Below are 17254 nucleotides of genomic sequence, written 5' to 3'. Positions count from 1 at the left end.
AAACCCTGTCTCGAAAACAAAACAAAACAAAACAAAACAAAAAAAACAACAACAAACTAACAAACAAAAAGGGCTGACTGTGCTTACGAGATTTAAAGCGAAGTGGAAGCCTGCCAACCTCCCGACAAGAGTGTCCCTTCCCTCTTCTCTTCCGCAGGCTTTTCCTCCAAATGTCCTCACAGCGCTTTTCTACTGCGGCTCTGTGACCATCTTCTTTGCAGTCATCAAGCTTATCAGCTACCGCCTGCACCTCATGTTTGACAAGGGAGAAGTAATCCAGCACCGATCCCCAAGAAAGAGAAGCAAGGGGAAGCCAGAGGGAGAGGCCAGCAGCCAGCACACCGCCAGACACAAAAACCCAAGGTATCCTTGTCCTGAAGAGCACCTGCTCCCAAAGGAAAAGCTCTGCTTTTAGTTACAATGTTACTGTCTGCGGTGGGGTTGTAGCTCAGCCTGCAGAACACTTGCCTAGCTCGCACAAAGGCCTGGGTTCAATGCTGGGCACCACTGCAACCTAGTATAGTGATTTGTGCACATGGAAGGTAGATTGGGTGTTCAAGGTCATCTATAGGTGCATAGTGAGTTCCAGGCCAATGTGTGCTACTCAAAACTTAGGCTCAAAATAAAATAAAATTAAAATAAATAAATAGAAGTTGCCTTCTGCTTATGAGTTATTTATAAGGGTAAAGATTCCAGGCAGACATGGGTCTGTATACTTTGCTAATATTTAAAACTAAACTTAATGAATTGATTCTTTTACAATCTGGATGTTTTATCTGGTCATCAATCTAACTTCACACTAGGATCTGAAATTCATTTGGCTTAAGCTTAACAATGCAAAATAATCTACTTAAGTATTTTATCCTGCTTTTACATTCACAGAGTACACAAAAGAATCTGAAGGAATAGTGTGTGTGAGTGAGGTCCAGGATCAGAGCTTGAGGGAAACTTACAGACACAAAGCTTGGCTCACTTTTTATAGTTTGTCTTTGAAGAAGTGTCTCCCAGGCATGAGGAGCTGGGCTTGATCCCCAGAATTCATGTAAAAAGCTTGGCACAGTGTTAGATGATAGAAACTTGTAATCCTATTGTTGGGGATTCTGGAGGCAGACAGATTCCCTACAGCTTGTTGGCCACTGGCCTAGACAAATCAGCAAGTTCCAGACCAATGAGAAACATTGTTTCAACAAACAAAGTAGATGGCAGCTGAGCTATACCTGAGGTTGACCTCTCTCTCTGGCTTCCACAGAGAGGAGGGAGGGAGGAAAAGAGGGAGGATGGATGAGAGTATATCCTCTAATTAGAGGAAAGTTTATGTGCCGATAAAAATAAGATTTGTGTATAAGGAATAGACCTGAGGGGAAGAGTTGTGGAGGCACATGGAAGAGCCTGGCTCTCTGATAATATCTGCTCTTTCTCACCCTGGGTCAGCAATAACAGACAGATTCATAGCACCAAGAAGGAAGAGCCTCGTGGGAGCCTGACCACACCACCCCTCTGCTGCAGCTCCCGAGGGCAGAGTGTCCACTCCCAGCATTCCTCCGGGCCATTGGTTGGTGACGTCTTCCTGTTGTTTTGCTGTTCACCCCCTATAGTGGAACATCCAGTGGGGGTGGTTGCACTGGCACCTTGTACTTCTCTTGCTGTGGGCTGTGGAAATGGCCCCTGGGTACACTTGGGCTGGGTACACAGACTTCACCTACCGTGTGTTTCCAGAACACCAGCAGCCTCTCATGCTATCTTCTCTGTCAGAGAACCGTGATGCAAACCTCCACCCTCCTCTTCTCCAGTCAGCCATGAAGTCCTCAGATTGCTTCCCTTCAGAGGAATTTTAATCCAGCAACAAGCCTGCTCGGGCAAGGGATCATATCATAGAATACACCACATACCTTTGATCCCTCTGGCTGGAATACAGACGCATCATTAGTACACCATTAATCCCAAACAATGACGTCTAATTGAGGGGCAGATGAAGTGACAAATCAGAGAAAGATTTGGCAGAATGAGTCAGAGGTAGGACATGCCCAACTCTCAGGAGAAATGGACAGGAAAGGGAGGCAGTTTGAAAGCTGTGAGGGAGAGAAGGTTGAATCAGTTCAGTTCAGAGCAGATCTTTTCAGTTTGGAGCAACTGTTTGTGGAGTTCAGAGGCTGTTTTCCCAGGCAGAGCAACTGAGTTAGAAGCTGAGAGAAGCCAATTTGAACCAGTCGGCTTGCAGAGCAGTTTAAGCCAGTATAGTTAAGTGGAATCAGTAAGCCAGAGCTCAGAAAGAACCAAAAGGAGTTTATTCAGCAGTACGTCTCAGAGGTTGAAGCACTGTAGGCCTGAGTTAGCAGACAGAGGCTGGAAGCTGAAGCCTTCAGGGCCCAGGCTTGCAGATGAGATTGTACAGTGGCTAGAAGCCTCCAGGCCTAGGCCTAGAGAGAGTTAGAAACTCATGTATTCACACAGCCTGGGTACAGCACTCATCTCATCCCTTCCTCTGAGGAAGTGAAAGCCATATTTACATTTACACTTCCCACTTATAAGGACTGCCACCTCTCTTTCCACTGCTCTCTGCATTAAATCTTGCTTCTTGGAATCCCAATATATTACCTCTCACATAGGGTAGCTTTACAGTCTCCAAGATTGGCATCTCTTATTCCTTCTGTTTTTGTTTTTGTTTGTTTGTTTGTTTCTTTGTCTTTGTTAGCATCTTCCTCCTTTCCATCACTGTACAGCCATCTTGGGAGGATGTCTGCCCTTAGACATATTTCAGAATCCATCTTCTTTGCTCATTTTATAAACACTTAAGAAGCACAGAGGTGCTGGGCAGTGGTGGTGCACACCTTTAATCCCAGCACTTGGGAGGCAGAGGCAGGCAGATTTCTGAGTTCGAGGCCAGCTTGGTCTACAGAGTGAGTTCCAGGACAACCAGGGATGCACAGAGAATCCATGTCTTGAAAAAAAAAAAAGAAGAAGAAGAAGAAGAAGCAGCACAGAGGTTGAGGTGTCCCTTCCCCATGACAGTTGGTCAGACTAAGCTGCCCCTGGAGGGCGAAGGGTGGTGGCCGGCTGTGTGGACTGTGTGTTATTTTTAGTGAGCTGACTCTATCTTGATGTTTGCTTTCTGTTTCTGCAGGAGTTGCCAGCACAGGAGACAGTAGAGGATCTGAAAGGTAGGGTGTTTTCATTGTTTGTTATGAAATCACAGCTGCATCCTCAGGGAAATAAAACCCTTTAAAAATATTTATTTTTAGTCATGTGTATTTCTGCATGTGCACACAAGCTCCCACAAGTAAGTGCAGGTGTCCACAGAGGCCAGAAGAGGGTGCCAGACCCCCTGAGCTGGAGTTGCAGGCAGATTCGAAATGTGGGTGCCCAGAACTGAACTAGGCTCCTCTACAAGAGCAGTAAGCACTCTTAACTCAGAGCTACCCCTTCAGCTCTGAGGTGAAGGTGTTAGGGTCAGATTTTCGAGTCTTTCTTGGAGGGTTCTGCTCCCCAAGGTCAAGGACATGTGACCATGCTGAAGGCTTTTTGATGGTTACAATGAAGACAGAGGGCAGCTACACAGAGCCAGGCAGAAGCCAGAAAGATACTTAAGCAGTCTGTGGTGCACCCTGTGGTCCCCCAGAGCAAGCAAAGAGCTAGTCTAACCTGTCCCCCGGACCACAGCTGTTTCCCTTGGTTTGGAGGGACCAAGTAACTTTACCAAGATGAGACGGTGGTGGAGAGCAGAGCCCCGCCCTTCCCGACCAAGGCCTGAACCTGTGATTTAGACCACACTGCTCTGCCTCTTGAGGTCTCAGCACAGCAAAGAATAAAGTGTGAGTCACAGTTGTCTCAGGAGCCACAGTAGAAGGGCATTCCTATCAAATAAGTACCAGGGGCTCAGACTACTCAGAAGGTAAAGTCCTTCCACATAAGCATGGGGACCCAAGTCAAATCCCCAGATCCTGCACAAAACGTTGAGTGTTATAGTACATACTTATAACCCCTGCAGTGAGGAGACAGAGGCAGGGGGTCCCTGAGGTTCACTGGCTAGCACCTAGCCCAGTGGGTGAGTTTCAGGCCAGTGTGAGAAACCCTGTCTCAAAGAACAAGGTGAATGGCATCTGAAAGAATGACAGTTGAGGTCAACCTTGGGCCTCCACATACAGGCACAAATGCATAGTGCTCACATGAATGTGTGTGCAGTTATACATGCAAGTGCATGCACTCGTGTGCACATGCATACACACTCACACATGCACACACACACTCATGGATGCACACACACATACACACATATACACGCACACACATATACATACTCATGGATGCATAGTCACATACACACTAATACGCACATACATGTGCACACGTTCACACGTACACATACACACACTCATGGGTGCGCACATACACATGCATACACATGTGTGCACACATGCGTGCACATATTCTTACACACGCATGTGCATATATTTATATATACACTTACACACACACACACAGAAACATCTTGGTGCATTTGTTGCTAGGTTTGGTTTTGGTTTTGAATGTCTCACTCTGTGATATTAAACATCTCCACAGACGCCTCTCACATCACCTTGTCATCCATTTCAGGTGTTGTTCTGTCAGAAGATCAGCCTGAGGCACTGGTGTCATCTACCTCACCTGGCGTGAAGTCGGAAAGTCTACCTGCTTCTCAGGGGCGTACACCAGAACCCACTCCCAGACCAGCATGCCCAGTGAAGCCAGTTACCACAGAAATCTTCCCAGTAAGAAAAGGGAAAGAACCTGGGGGTGCTGGCCAGCGCCCAGCCCGCCACAGGTCTGAGAGTGGCCTGGTGAACACTGGAGCCTTGAAGAAGTTACCACATCTGTCATTATCCCAGTATGACTTACTAGAAACTGACATCTCCTTCCAGCCATGGGGCAGTGAGCACACAGTTCTGATCCCACAGCCCAATTGTACCCAGGGTCCCACCCAGGCACAGCCACAGAGCAGATCGCCTCAGGACAGCCTGAGCAGCAGCTGCTGTCAGTGCAACACAGTCCTAGCCAAACCCACAGAGGAGGAGCTGACCCGGACATCCAGTCAGGTGGAACTGCCCTTGAACCAGGAAGTAGTTGACTCAGATGGTGAGGTTGCAGTGACCCTCATCGACACCTCCCAGCCTGGAGAACCACTGAGTCTGCATGAACCCATTAAGATAGTAATCACCATGAGCAGCACCCAAAACTCCATCAGTGACCTGGAGAGCTCCCTGCACCTGAGGGTAACCAGCTCTGACAGAACCACTGTCAGGCCCAGTGTAGAGCCTGCTGGCTCAGGAGGGGCTGGTCCCGCAGACCCTGAGCAGGTCAGAATCCCTTTGATCACCCTTGATTTAACCGAGGATGGAAGAGGAAGAGGCGTCTCTTGTTCTGAAGGGAATGGAGGAGAAAGGACCCCAGAGAGAATAGAGGTGATGTCACCTGATTGTTGTTCTGTCTCTGGGCATGGAGAGCCTAGCACCAAGGATGGAAGTCCCGCCCCAGGCCCCACACTTACGACACTCACACCCAGGGCAGAGCCTGAGTTTGAGGGGAGCAGGGAGGGCCAGGCAAACCTGGACCCAGCCTCTTGTAAGAGCAGCCATGAGAAAAGGCATGCCCGTGTGCTCAGTGTGGACAGCGGGACCGATGTGTTTCTGAGTAGGAGCACCAAGGAGATGGTCAGCGATGGCGAGAAACCTATCCCAACCTCCAAGTCAGACCTGGAAGCCAAGGAAGGACAGATTCCAAATGAATCCAACTTCCTGGAGTTTGTCTCTCTGTTGGAATCCATCAGTACATCTAAGGTGGTGGCGCCCAACTCCACAGCAGAGCAGAAAGGAGCAAATCAGGGTCCTGAAGGTGAGGCTCCAGGTGCTTCTCTCTGATGACATCACAGCAGGGGTGTCAGTCTGTCCTTTGCCTCTGTTATCCAACCTTGGCATCAGCTCTCAGGGGACCTTTTGTTGCTTGTGTGTATGTTTGTGTGTATGAATGTGTGCATATGTGTGTGTGAGTATATGTATATGTGAATGCATGTATATGTATGAATGTGTATATGTGTGTATGTGTGTATATGTATATGTGAATGCATGTATATGTGTGTTTTGTGTGTATATGTATGTGTGAATGTGTGTGTATGTGTTTATGTGTGTGTATGTATGTATGTATATATGTGTGTGTATATATGTATGTGTGAATGTGTGTGTATGTGTGTATGTATATATATATGTGTGTGTGTGTGTGAATTGTTTATATGTATGTTTGTATATGTATGTGTATGCATGTATGCATGTATATGTGTATGTTTGCATGCATGGACTTACACTGTAAGTGTATGTGTGTCCAGCACATATATAGAGGTCAGAGGACAGACCTCAGATGCTTTATATCTTCTGTTTTAGACAGGGTCTCTCATTGTCCTGACTACAGAGGTCAGACTGACTGGCCTATGAGTCTCCAGGAATCTGTGAGTTTCCACTTCCCATCTTGTGGCTTTGGGACTGTAGGCACCTGCCATTGGACCCAGCTATTTTTGTAGGTTCTGAAAATGTGAATTCAGTCTGCATGCTTGTGAGAAAAGTCTCTATGGACTGAGCCATCTCTCCCACCATGTAGCTTAGTTCTGCTACCATGCTTATTACATGGGCTGAGCCTGAGCTGTGATGAGCATCCCTCATCCATGCTTGGTGTCTTAGGGTTTCCATGGCTGTGAAGAGACACTATGACCAAGGCAATGCATAAAGGACAATATTTAATTGAGCCTGGCTTACTGCTTCTGAGGCTTAGTCCATTATCATGATGGCAGGAACATGGCAGGCATGGAGCTGGAGGAGTTGAGAGTTCCACATCTCGTTCTGAAGGCAAACAGGAGAACACTGTCTTCCAGGCAGCTAGGAGGAGGGTCCCAAAGCCCACTCCAACTTCCTCCAACAAGGCCACACCCACTCCAACAAGGCCACATCTCCTAATAGTGTCACTCCGTGGGTCAAGCATATTCAAACCACCACACTTGGGAACTGACATGTTTCAAATTTAGGCTGTTTTTAGGTTTTAGTCTACTTGACTACACACAATGACATATTTTTAGGGTAAGACCTAAGCCTTTGATGCTTATGTGTATGTTCACAATCATTTGTGTTCTGGATCTACCCCATATGCAGCCGTGGATGGCTGTATGCTCCTGTATTCTAACTGTGCCTTGTCACATGAGCTGTAAATTTCCTCTGGCCATAGATGTTGCCACTCAGAAAGTTCTGGATCTTAGATATTTCCAGATTGTGGTTTTTGGACTGGGGGGACCCCACCTGCCTCTGCTCACTTCACAGGAAACTGAAGGTTTACCTTTATGATGAGTTTCTAGCTTCTCTAGAAGCCAACAGTGTTTTTTTCCAGGGAAAGAAGCAACTGTTTTCCTATAGCCCCAGCAACTCTAAAACAGCTGCCTCTTCCAGTATAGATGACATGCCTTCCAGGGACATCCATCACAAAGCACAGTTTTCTTAAGGAACCTACGAGGGCTACTGGTGATAACTCATTTGGTAAACTGTTTGCATGTGAGCATGAAGGTCTAAGTCTGATCCCCTAGAACCGATGGAGAAAAGAAACCCAGACATGGCAGTGAGCACCTGTAATCCCAGTGTTGGGGAGATGGAGACAGGACCCATCAGGCAACCAGTCCCATTAAACTGGCAAGTGCACTCTAGATTCAGTGAAAGACTGTCTCAAAACAAAGGTAAGACTAACCCAGGAAGGTAGCTGATATTTACCCCTGGCTCTGTGTGCACGTGTACATTCAGATGTATGTAGCTGAGAGCTCACATTTCCACCCACAAGCCTGAGGTGGAAGTGGGGGAGAGGAGAGACAGATAGACAGACAGACAGACAGACTGACTGACTGACTAAGAATAGCAAGGGCTTTTAAAACCTCAAACCCCAAGTGGCATACTTCTTCCTACATAGCCACACCTTCTAATCCCTCCCAAACAGTTCCACCAACTGGCAACCAAGCATTCAAATATATAAGCTTATGGGGGATATTTTCATCCAAACCATACTTCCCAAACAGAACCACTAGCTGGAGACCAAATGTTCAGACATGAGCTTACAGCAAGGGTGTCCTGTGAGTAGAGCAGGCTTGACTGTTGAGATTGTGTGATTCCCAAAGGAGGAAGTGACAGTGGCCAAAGGGCATGGATCAGAGACCCATGCTGTCACTTGCACATCCTGAGGTGACCTTTATAGAGACCATTACTCAAGTGAAGTTGGGATCCTTGACTGCACCATAGACAGAGACTTCAGGATGAGCCAACATAAAGCAGGGTTGGAATTTGTCAGAGAAAAAGTTTAAAATAGATGTGAATGTGGTGATCAATAGAGAGTCATTTAGGAAAAATAGTATACACCCGAGAGCATGCGTGGGCATCTCGAGAGAGTCAGCCTCAAAAGTCTCTACAGAATTGTATGTAGTGGCTTTAGTGGTTTCTCCGGTCACATGGCAAGGGGTTGCTGAGGACCGTAGATGAGATGCTGAGGCGGTCCCCAGAGTTCACAGCATGGAACCACAGTTGATGAGGGAAACCCTAGGCCACAGGGGAAGGTAGTAAGCTGTTGTGATGACTAATGTTGTCAGCTGGACACACCTAGGAAGAGAGCCTCATTTGCAGAATTGCTTCCATAGGACTAGCCTGTGGCCAGGTCTGTGGGGCCCTTTCTTGATTACTGATTGATGTAGGAGGACCCACCCCCATTGTGGGTGTGCTATTTCTAGGTAGGTAAGTCTGGGGTATATAAGAAAGACATCAGCAAGTCAGGGGAAGCCAGCCAGTAAGCACTATTCCTCTGTGGCCCCTGCCTTGGCTTCCCTCAGTGATGGGCTGTAATCTATATGCTAAGATAAACCATTTCCTGTCCAAATTGCTTTTTGTTCAGAGGGTTCTGTGACGTCAACAGACAAGCAAACCAGAACAGATGTCTTCACTGTAAAGAAAGTTCATGCTCTCGTTTGTGAGGGTTCCAGAACTCACAGATGTCAGGGTCACATCTGGGCAGGGAGTAAAGCCTAACAGAGCTCACAGATGCAGGGTCACATCTGGACAGGGAGTGAGGCCATTCATATACAGATCTTAATCAAGGAGTCATTGCTATTTAACATTATCATTCAGACATCTATAGGAAAGGAATATTGTCTGTCTGTCATCAACTTAGATGGCAAACATTAACAGTGCTGACACACAGTCTGTGAGAGGGAACAAGTCTTCAGCAGGCTTTTCTTCCTGTCTCTGTGATTCTGCTTTTCCTGTTCTGCCTCAGCAGTGGGACTAGACTGTATCTCCTTCAGAAGAGAAGGGGCACAGCAAGCCTTGGGCCTGGAGGCTGTTAGTATCAGAGAGGACTTCAGTGGCCTCAAGCCTCTTGAGATGTCCCCCAATGTGTGCTATTCTGTTTCTGAAGAATAACTGGTTACTGTAATCTGAAAGTTCAGTTCCAGAGCAGACACATGGAGCAGTGTGGCTGTGAGGTGACATCAGAAGTCTGGGGTATCTCTTCTAGTCATAGTCTCAATTGACAGGAGGATGCAGCTTGACCTTGGATCTGACTGGATGTGGATGGGGCTTCTACTTCTCCTCAGGATGCTCTTCATCAGCTGAACTGTGAGAGGAAGGGCAGTGAACAGTCCTCAGCCCTCACATCCCCTTCACCTCAAGGTTGTGGCAAGTCATATACCACCCAAAGCCTAGAGCTGAGTGTGGTGGGACATACTTATTGTCCTGGCTTTTAGGGAGGCTGGGCCAGGAGGATTGAGGCCAGCCTGGGCTGCATGTTGAAACCCTGACTAAAATCCCAAGCTAGAGCAACAATAATAATAACAACAAAAAGTTTGTCCAGTTTTATGTTTGTTCTTTTTGTGTGTAAATAAAGATAACCACATCCACTAGCTCAGAACCAACAAAGGTTTCCTCGGGGCAAGGAGATAAGTTTTTCTGGGCAGCACTTAAAGCCAGGAGGGTCATTCACAGTTTCTTGGTGTGGATGGGGGTCGGGGGGAGAGGCTTCTGGTTTGGCCTGGATGGAAGCTGTTGGCTGAAGCAGATGGACATAGGCTATCTTGTGTGGTTGATTAGGTTGAGAGTTTGGCTTTCTTTGCTCAGAATTATGAAAACAGTGACAGAGATGTAGTGAGCTCTGATTCTGAGAGGTGAAGTGGAAACTTCTGGTTTTTTGGAAAGTCAGTTATGTGAAATGATGTTTTGCTGGGGCACACAGGTGAAAGGATGTTTTGCTATAGCCAAACAGTTTTAGAAAGAATATAAATATGACCCCATAGACAGTGGGAGCTCGCTAGTCTTCACTGACATCACACATTTATTGGTTCGCTTTATACTGTGTTGCTGAGTTTCACTTGTGGTGACTTCATAGAGAGAAACTCACCAAAGAACTTCTCATGAAGTTCCTGCGGCTTCTTGCTGCTTCCGAGGAGGACTGAGGCTGGTTGGCGAGCCTTGAAGTTTCTTCTGGATTACATTGCCCTTGCTGATTCCTGTGTGGTGTCTGCTGAGTGGACAGGATTGCAGCTGCCGATTCGTGTTTGGTGTTTGCTAATGGACTAGACTGAGAACAACAAAGATTGGAATTGCCTCCAGAGAACTATTTCTAAACAGGTCCATTTCCCCCATATCCTAATACTCTTTCTTTTCCCTTGCATGTGGGTGCTGGACTAGAGGGGAAGTTGAACCCTTATTACAGAAGGTTGTGAAAAGTCTATGCCTACAGAGAGGTCTTGCCCAGTTGGAGCTAAATGTCACAGAACTTGGAATGACTTCCTGAACCGTTGGCTAGTGGTGGCCTGGCTTCTAATAGGCTAAGTCTGGTCCTGGGCTGAGGCTGAAGATTACCAGCTGCTTTGGCTATTGATTAGAGATCTCTTTGTATAATAACTGCTCATCATTCTTTTGCTTGCACAAAAGAAAACTTCTAGAAAATTCTATAGAACCTTGCCCTAAATGTGCTACACAAAGATACTAGTTAAACATTTTTATGGCATAGGCGTGTGGTTTCCCTCAGGAAGACATGAACAGCTGTCTGTATGCTCTAGACAGGGCATCAAGGACAGACCAAAGCAACATGTCACCCCAGCCTAATTTAGTGACCCAGTGAGATTATTGCTGTTTCTAATGGAAGTATGGGCGATTAAAAGACAGCTGCATCATCATAAAGTCCTCCCACCTTGAGTGACATCTCACCAAAGCCTCATCTCTGGGTTTCTTGCACAACTTTCAGTCAGCAAGACAGATCAGAGTCTCCTCTGAAGACTGCCAATTGAAACAATGTCTCCAAACCCTAAATTTTGCTTGAAACAGTAGTCGGGAAGAGTCCTATGAAGCTTCTAAGTGTCCTCCAGCTGTGAGCTTCCATCCCAGAGAAAATGTTTCCATTCTGAAGAAAACCACACCAAGGGAAAGTGGAACACTTTATGTTTGCAAGGATCTTGTTAATATGCAACATTGTATCTATAGATGTGACTATTTTTGGATGATTTGGGAAATTATTTAGTGGCATCTGACAGTGTTAGTCTTTAAAGTAAATATATAGTTAAAAGGGAGATGATGGTGGTTTGAATGAAAATGGCCCCATAGGTCCAAAGAAAGTGACACTCTTAGGAGGTGTGGCCTTGTTGGAGGAATCATGTCACTGAGGGGTGGGCTTTGGGGTTTCAGAACCCCGAGGCAGGTCTAGTGGCACTCTCTTCCTGCTGATCTGGATGTAAAGTTGTCAGCTACCTCTCCAGCACTCTGCCTGTATGCACCATGCTTCTCATCATGATGACAAGGACTAAAGTTCTGAACTGTAAGCTAGCCCCAATTAAATGTTTTCTTTTATAAGAATTTTCTGCGGTCACATGGCATCTCTTCACAACAGTAGTAACCCTAACTAAGATAGGGTATCATTAGTATTGGCTCATTTTATGAAAACATTTCATATCTAGGACAATAAAAACTTCAGTGTGCTTTGGTATAAGAACCAATGTCAGAACTAAGAGGGCCTGGGGAGGTGTCCCATATACTGCCTGTATCTTAAGATGTTGGAGGTGAGCAGATGTGCCCAGAGCTGGCAGTGTGCTATGGGAGCTGTCTTCCATACTGCTCTGTGTCCTCTGAGACAAGCCTGGCATGGCTATTTGTTCTGTGTCACACTTTCCTTGACAACTCTGAGTATTACCAGCCTGACAGACTGTCAAATGAAATCTAAACTTTTTCTTGTGCGTGAGACACTTGCCACTGACATGCTGGGAATGCTTGGTGTCAGGGCCCACTCAGAAGTTGGCAATCTCCTCCAGTGACTGGGAAAAATCCCAGGAGTGACTGTGGTAGCAGTGAGGTTCCCGGCTTCAGACACTAGGGTCTTTGTAATCCAGTCCAATGGCATGGTGTGTGTGAGTGTGTGTGCGTGTACACGTGCATACCTGTGTGCATGCCTGTGTGCATGTGTGTATGCATGTGTTCATATGTGTGTGTATGTGTGTACATGTGTGTATTCTCTTATGTTTGAGTGCCTGTATATGCATGGGTGCTTGTGCATGTGTGCATATGCATGTGTGTATGTATGTGTGTGTACCTGTGGATATGCATGTGTGCATATGCATATGTGTGTGCCTGTGTGTGACCATGTGTGTGCATGTGTGTGAATGTGTGTGCCTGTGGGTGTGCTTGAGTGCATTCTTGTGTGCATGTATGCGCACGTGTGTGTGTGTGTGTGTGTGTGTGTGTGTGTGTGCGCACATATGTGGAGGCAGGAGGTGTCTTTTTCTATTGCTTTCCACCTTATTTTTTGAGACAGAATTGCTCATTGAACCCGGAGTTCACCAGTTCAGCTAGACCAGCAAACTTCAGGGACCCGCCTGTCTCCACCTCCCAGCACCAATGTCGAGGATGTATGCCATTATGCTTGGTTTTTTTTTTCTTGGTGGGTTCTGGGGTCAAACTTAGCTCTCCATGCTTACACCAGCAGCACCTCATCTACCTTCTCTCCCTTTCCCTGCAGCAGTGTGTCTTGACAGGGCTTGTAGGTTCAGACCTTTTGTTCCTGTTTTCAGATCCAGGCTGGGACCTTATAGGGCTGGCAATTTTCACAGAAGATAGTGACACTTCTTTTGAAAATATTTATTTTATATATGTGAGCAGAGGGCATTGAATCCCATTATAGATGGTTGTGAGCTACCATGTGGTTGTTGGGAATTGAACTCAGGACCTTTGGAAGAGCAGTCAGTACTCTTAACTGTTTTTTGACCTCTGTGTCCATATACAAGCCAGGAGAGCTCGTTATTTTGCATAGAAGCATAAGCCAAGACCCTTAGACTAGGCCACTGTCTAAAGAAGATTTTAAACAAGCCCTTCCCTCCCATGTGTACCTGCTGATTCCTGAACATTATTTCACCCTGAGGTAGTCCCAGCAAAGGGTGAGTGCGGGTCATGATGTGCCGTCCGTGACACTAAGCCAGTCGCTCTACGCCAGTGATCAGCGAGAGTCTGCCTTCCCAGGGCGGGCATTTTGCCTCTAGCTAGAAGATGGACATAGAGAGAGTGAGTGAATTCAACAACACTGGTGAGATTTTAACAAAGTCCGTGGATCAGAGACAGTGGAAGAGGACAGAAGTCTTCTGCTGTCTGAGCATTTGTGCGTTAGGAGCCTTTCATGTATGTGTGTGGAAATTCCAACAGCTATAGTAGTGGACATCACTGAGTCTCTGAGTCAACAGAGCCTCTGAATCCCTTGGCAGAGTAGATGCCTGAGCAACTTGTCCAAACATAAATACTTCTATGTTTCAAATGTATTTATAGACTTTCATACTTAGTCAAAGAAACATCTGTCTAGAAACCTGCCTTTCCTCCCTTCCTTTCTTCCTCCTTTCCCTCTTCCTTTCTCCCTCCCCTTTTCTCTCTTTGTTGTTTGACACAGAATTTTACTATATAGGCCAGGCTAGACTCAAACTCCTGGGATTCCTCCTGCCTCTGCCTCCTGTGTGCACTACCCTATCCAGATCATTTGGAGTTTTGTTATTTGCTTTATTTGTAGGCAGTCTCACTCTGTAGATCCTGCTGGGCTGGAACTCATAGCTATCCTCCTGTCTCAGCTTGCCAAATGCTGGAATAATTGGCCTAGCCCCCAGGGTTGAGTCTTCATTCTTTTCATTTCAGGGCTGCTAGTTTATTCCCTGAGCACTTGGAAGGATTGGATGGATTTTCCTCATTATTAACACAGAGGGTCGTATCTTCCAGGTCATGCCTCCCCAGGGACCAAGGAGGAAACTGTGGAGAGTGAAAAACCCAACGGATGTGATCCCAAGCCAGGAAAACCAGACTTGCCAAGCCAAGACCCTGCTAGTGCCAGCCCGGTGTTCACACAGCCTACCAAGACCACAGCACTGTAAGGAGAACTTGGTTGCTTAGTGCAGAGCATAGTGAGGCAGTTCCTCCTATGGAACAAGCTTCTTGTTGTGCTGTGTGTGTGTGTGTGTGTGTGTGTGTGTGTGTGTGTGTGTGTGTGTGTGTAGGCCAGATGTTTTCTCAGCAGCTCTCCATCTCTCACTGAACTTGGAGTGTACTGGTTTAGCTATAAGTAAGGCTGACCACAGCACAGGGATCCCCCTGTCTCCTCCCTAGCCCAGGAATGTCCTTCTGTGCTTGGCTTTGGTTCACATGAGTCCTAAGGATCTGGACACAGGTTTTCACACTCCCATGGGGAACACTTTACCACCGAGCCATCTCACCATCTGTCTTAGTTTGGATCACTACTGTTGTGATAAAAACACCATGACCAACCAAAAAATCAACTTGGGGAGGAAAGGGTTCATTTCATTCCCTGTTCCATATAATAGTCACAAGGAGTCAGGGCAGGATCCTAGAGGCTGGGGCTGATGCAGAAGCCACAGCAGGGTCCTGCTTACTGGCTTGCTCCTCATAGCTTGCTCGCTCAGCCTGCTTTCTTAGAGAACCCAGGACCACCTGCCCTTCCCCATCAATCACTAATTAAGAAAAGGCCCCACAGACTAGCCTGCAGCCAGATCTCTTGGAGGCATTTCCTCAGTTGAGGTTCCCTCCTCTCTGATGACTCTAGCTTGTGTCCAGAGGACATAAAACTGCCCAGTACCCATCCTTAAAACGTTCATGTGTGTTAAGTTTCCAGGGAAGCCGGCAAAGGCACATCATTTACCGAGTGACTTCCCAACAAGACAGCTCAGTGTTGCAGGTCATCAGTGGGCCAGAAACATCTGTGCAGGAGGAGATGTCCCTGGACGCTATGCATGTTTTCATCGATGAGCACGGTGAGTCTTAACTCCTAGAGAGCAGGAAGCAGGACAGCTATGGCTGTCTCGGAGCTCTGCTTGGTCCATAGTCAAGTGTTAGATATTGTACCAGGCAGACAGTCCTGGGATTGCTTTGTCTTATGCTTCAGAGGTTTCTCTCCTTTCTGCCTGGTATGTGCTATGCTCACTGTATCGACACCGTGTTACTCACCCTTTATGTCTTATCTCCAAGGAGAACTATTCAGGCCAACTTCAGACTTAACCAGGTGCATATGACTTTTGCTCTTTCAAAACTTTATTCTTCATTTGTTTTCCTGACATATGGTTTTTATGTAGCTTAGGCAAGCTTCCAACTAATCATGTAGCTCAGAATGACCCTGAACTTCTGATGCCCCAGCCTTCCTGAGAGCTGGGATGAATGGTGTATGTGAACACGCTTGGGTTATGTGATGCTGGGGACAGAAACCAGGGCTCTGTGTGTGCTAGGCAAGTTCTCTACCCAGTAAGCCACATCTCTGGTCTCCATTTTTTGCCTTCTAAACACCCACTCCTTTACTTTCATCTCCAGTGCTACAGTAGTTATCTCTTGTCTTGTAATAATCTACTAATGATATTTTCCGTTCCAAGGGGAGACTTCAGCAGGACATGGGCCCAGCGCCCAGGAAATACTTATTAGATATTTGTTAGACATCTGATCCTCATAGCTTTTCCTAGTACTTTCATATAAAAATGATTTATAGTAGTTATACGAGGAATCACCAGCCAAATAATAGAGTCAGAATCCCAAAGGCAAAGGACATCAGCTCCGGTTGTTCTGGGATGGGTCTTGGCTAACCTCCTTTTGAATATGTTTAAGTTGTTTTTCAGTCAGTATTCGAAGTATTTAGGTTTCCTTATGGGGTTTTGACCATGGTTTAGTTCTGGTCAGCTCCCCCCACATCTCACTGTCCCCATCCTGTGTGAACCCTTCCAGCCACCAGTATTCGCCTTCCACTTTGAAATCCTCTGCGCTCTATTGCCCTTCCCTACTCCCTCCATGCCTCTTTTTTCTTCTTCTCCTGGGCCCTTTCCAGTTTCTGCATCTTTATATACACTCACGTCAACATAAACACAAATGCATACAAGTTGGAAGTGAGTAGCTAGAACCCACCTGCCTGTGAGAAAAGCCTACGCTGTCTGTCTGTCTGTGTGGCTCTGGCTCATTGTCAAGTTACTGAGTACTCAGGAGGATTCTGACTTCTGTGACCTTTTCTAGCTCATTATGTTGTATGTCTGCAGAGCTAAGAACAACCTTTCTGTTAGCAGAAGGTCAGAGGCTGGGGATATAGTTCAGTGGTAGAGCATGTGCCTACCATGTGTAACACATACACACACACACACACTCACACTTCAGAAAACGAAATGAATCCTGGAGGTTGAGACCAGGCCTTGGTTTGGTTTGCTGAGGTGAGTGTCTCCATCAGGCAGTTCATTGCATTTCCTAGGCCCCGGGGGAAGGTGTCCTTTGGAACTAGGAAATTGCATTAGGACAGGAGCTGATTTTCACACCTCAGTACCCCAGACCCTCCAGCAGAACTAATTTAACCCTGAAAATAAATTCCACCCTTCTTTTTCCTCCTTACCAGCCTGACCCCCAGTCAAGACCACACTTGCTCACCTTCTCTTAGGTACCTGGCCTCTGGCCTCTGGCCTCCAGCTAAACTGCATACCTAATGAGCCTCTTTTTATTAGGTTAGATTCCCAGAACCTCTTAACCAAACCTATAATTCCAGTGTTTAAGTGTCATGGCAGGAGGATTAGGAGTTCAAGGCCAGCCTGGGTTACCTGAGAAAATACTAGTTGTAGTAGCCCATGCCTGAAATCCCAGCAGAAGGCTGAGGCAGGAGGACTAAATCAAGTTGGAGGCCAACTTGGACACCCCAGGGAGAGGAAAAATTAAAAAAAAAA

At 46.6% G+C, this 17254-nt stretch overlaps 1 protein-coding gene across 6 annotated transcripts in view; it reads left to right on the top strand.

The window, feature by feature from the left end:
* Pcnx2 (pecanex 2) overlaps positions 1–17254 on the top strand; it is a 156081-nt gene that overhangs the window by 19403 nt on the left and 119424 nt on the right. For all 6 annotated transcript variants that reach the window (XR_004110381.1, XM_031341830.1, XM_031341829.1 and 3 more), the window contains exons 2-7: positions 158–363; positions 1432–1552; positions 3122–3158; positions 4591–5865; positions 14280–14427; positions 15180–15325. Coding sequence is in view for 5 of the 6 variants with exons in the window: in XM_031341829.1 (XP_031197689.1) it covers positions 158–363; positions 1432–1552; positions 3122–3158; positions 4591–5865; positions 14280–14427; positions 15180–15325 (1933 nt within the window). In the remaining variant the exon portion in view is untranslated. The remainder of the gene's footprint in view (positions 1–157; positions 364–1431; positions 1553–3121; positions 3159–4590; positions 5866–14279; positions 14428–15179; positions 15326–17254) is intronic.

Source organism: Mastomys coucha, unplaced genomic scaffold (assembly GCF_008632895.1).
Source record: "Mastomys coucha isolate ucsf_1 unplaced genomic scaffold, UCSF_Mcou_1 pScaffold22, whole genome shotgun sequence".
Taxonomy (NCBI): Eukaryota; Metazoa; Chordata; class Mammalia; order Rodentia; family Muridae; genus Mastomys; species Mastomys coucha.
Note: the sequence above shows the minus strand (reverse complement) of the source record. Positions and strands in the feature narration are given on the sequence as shown.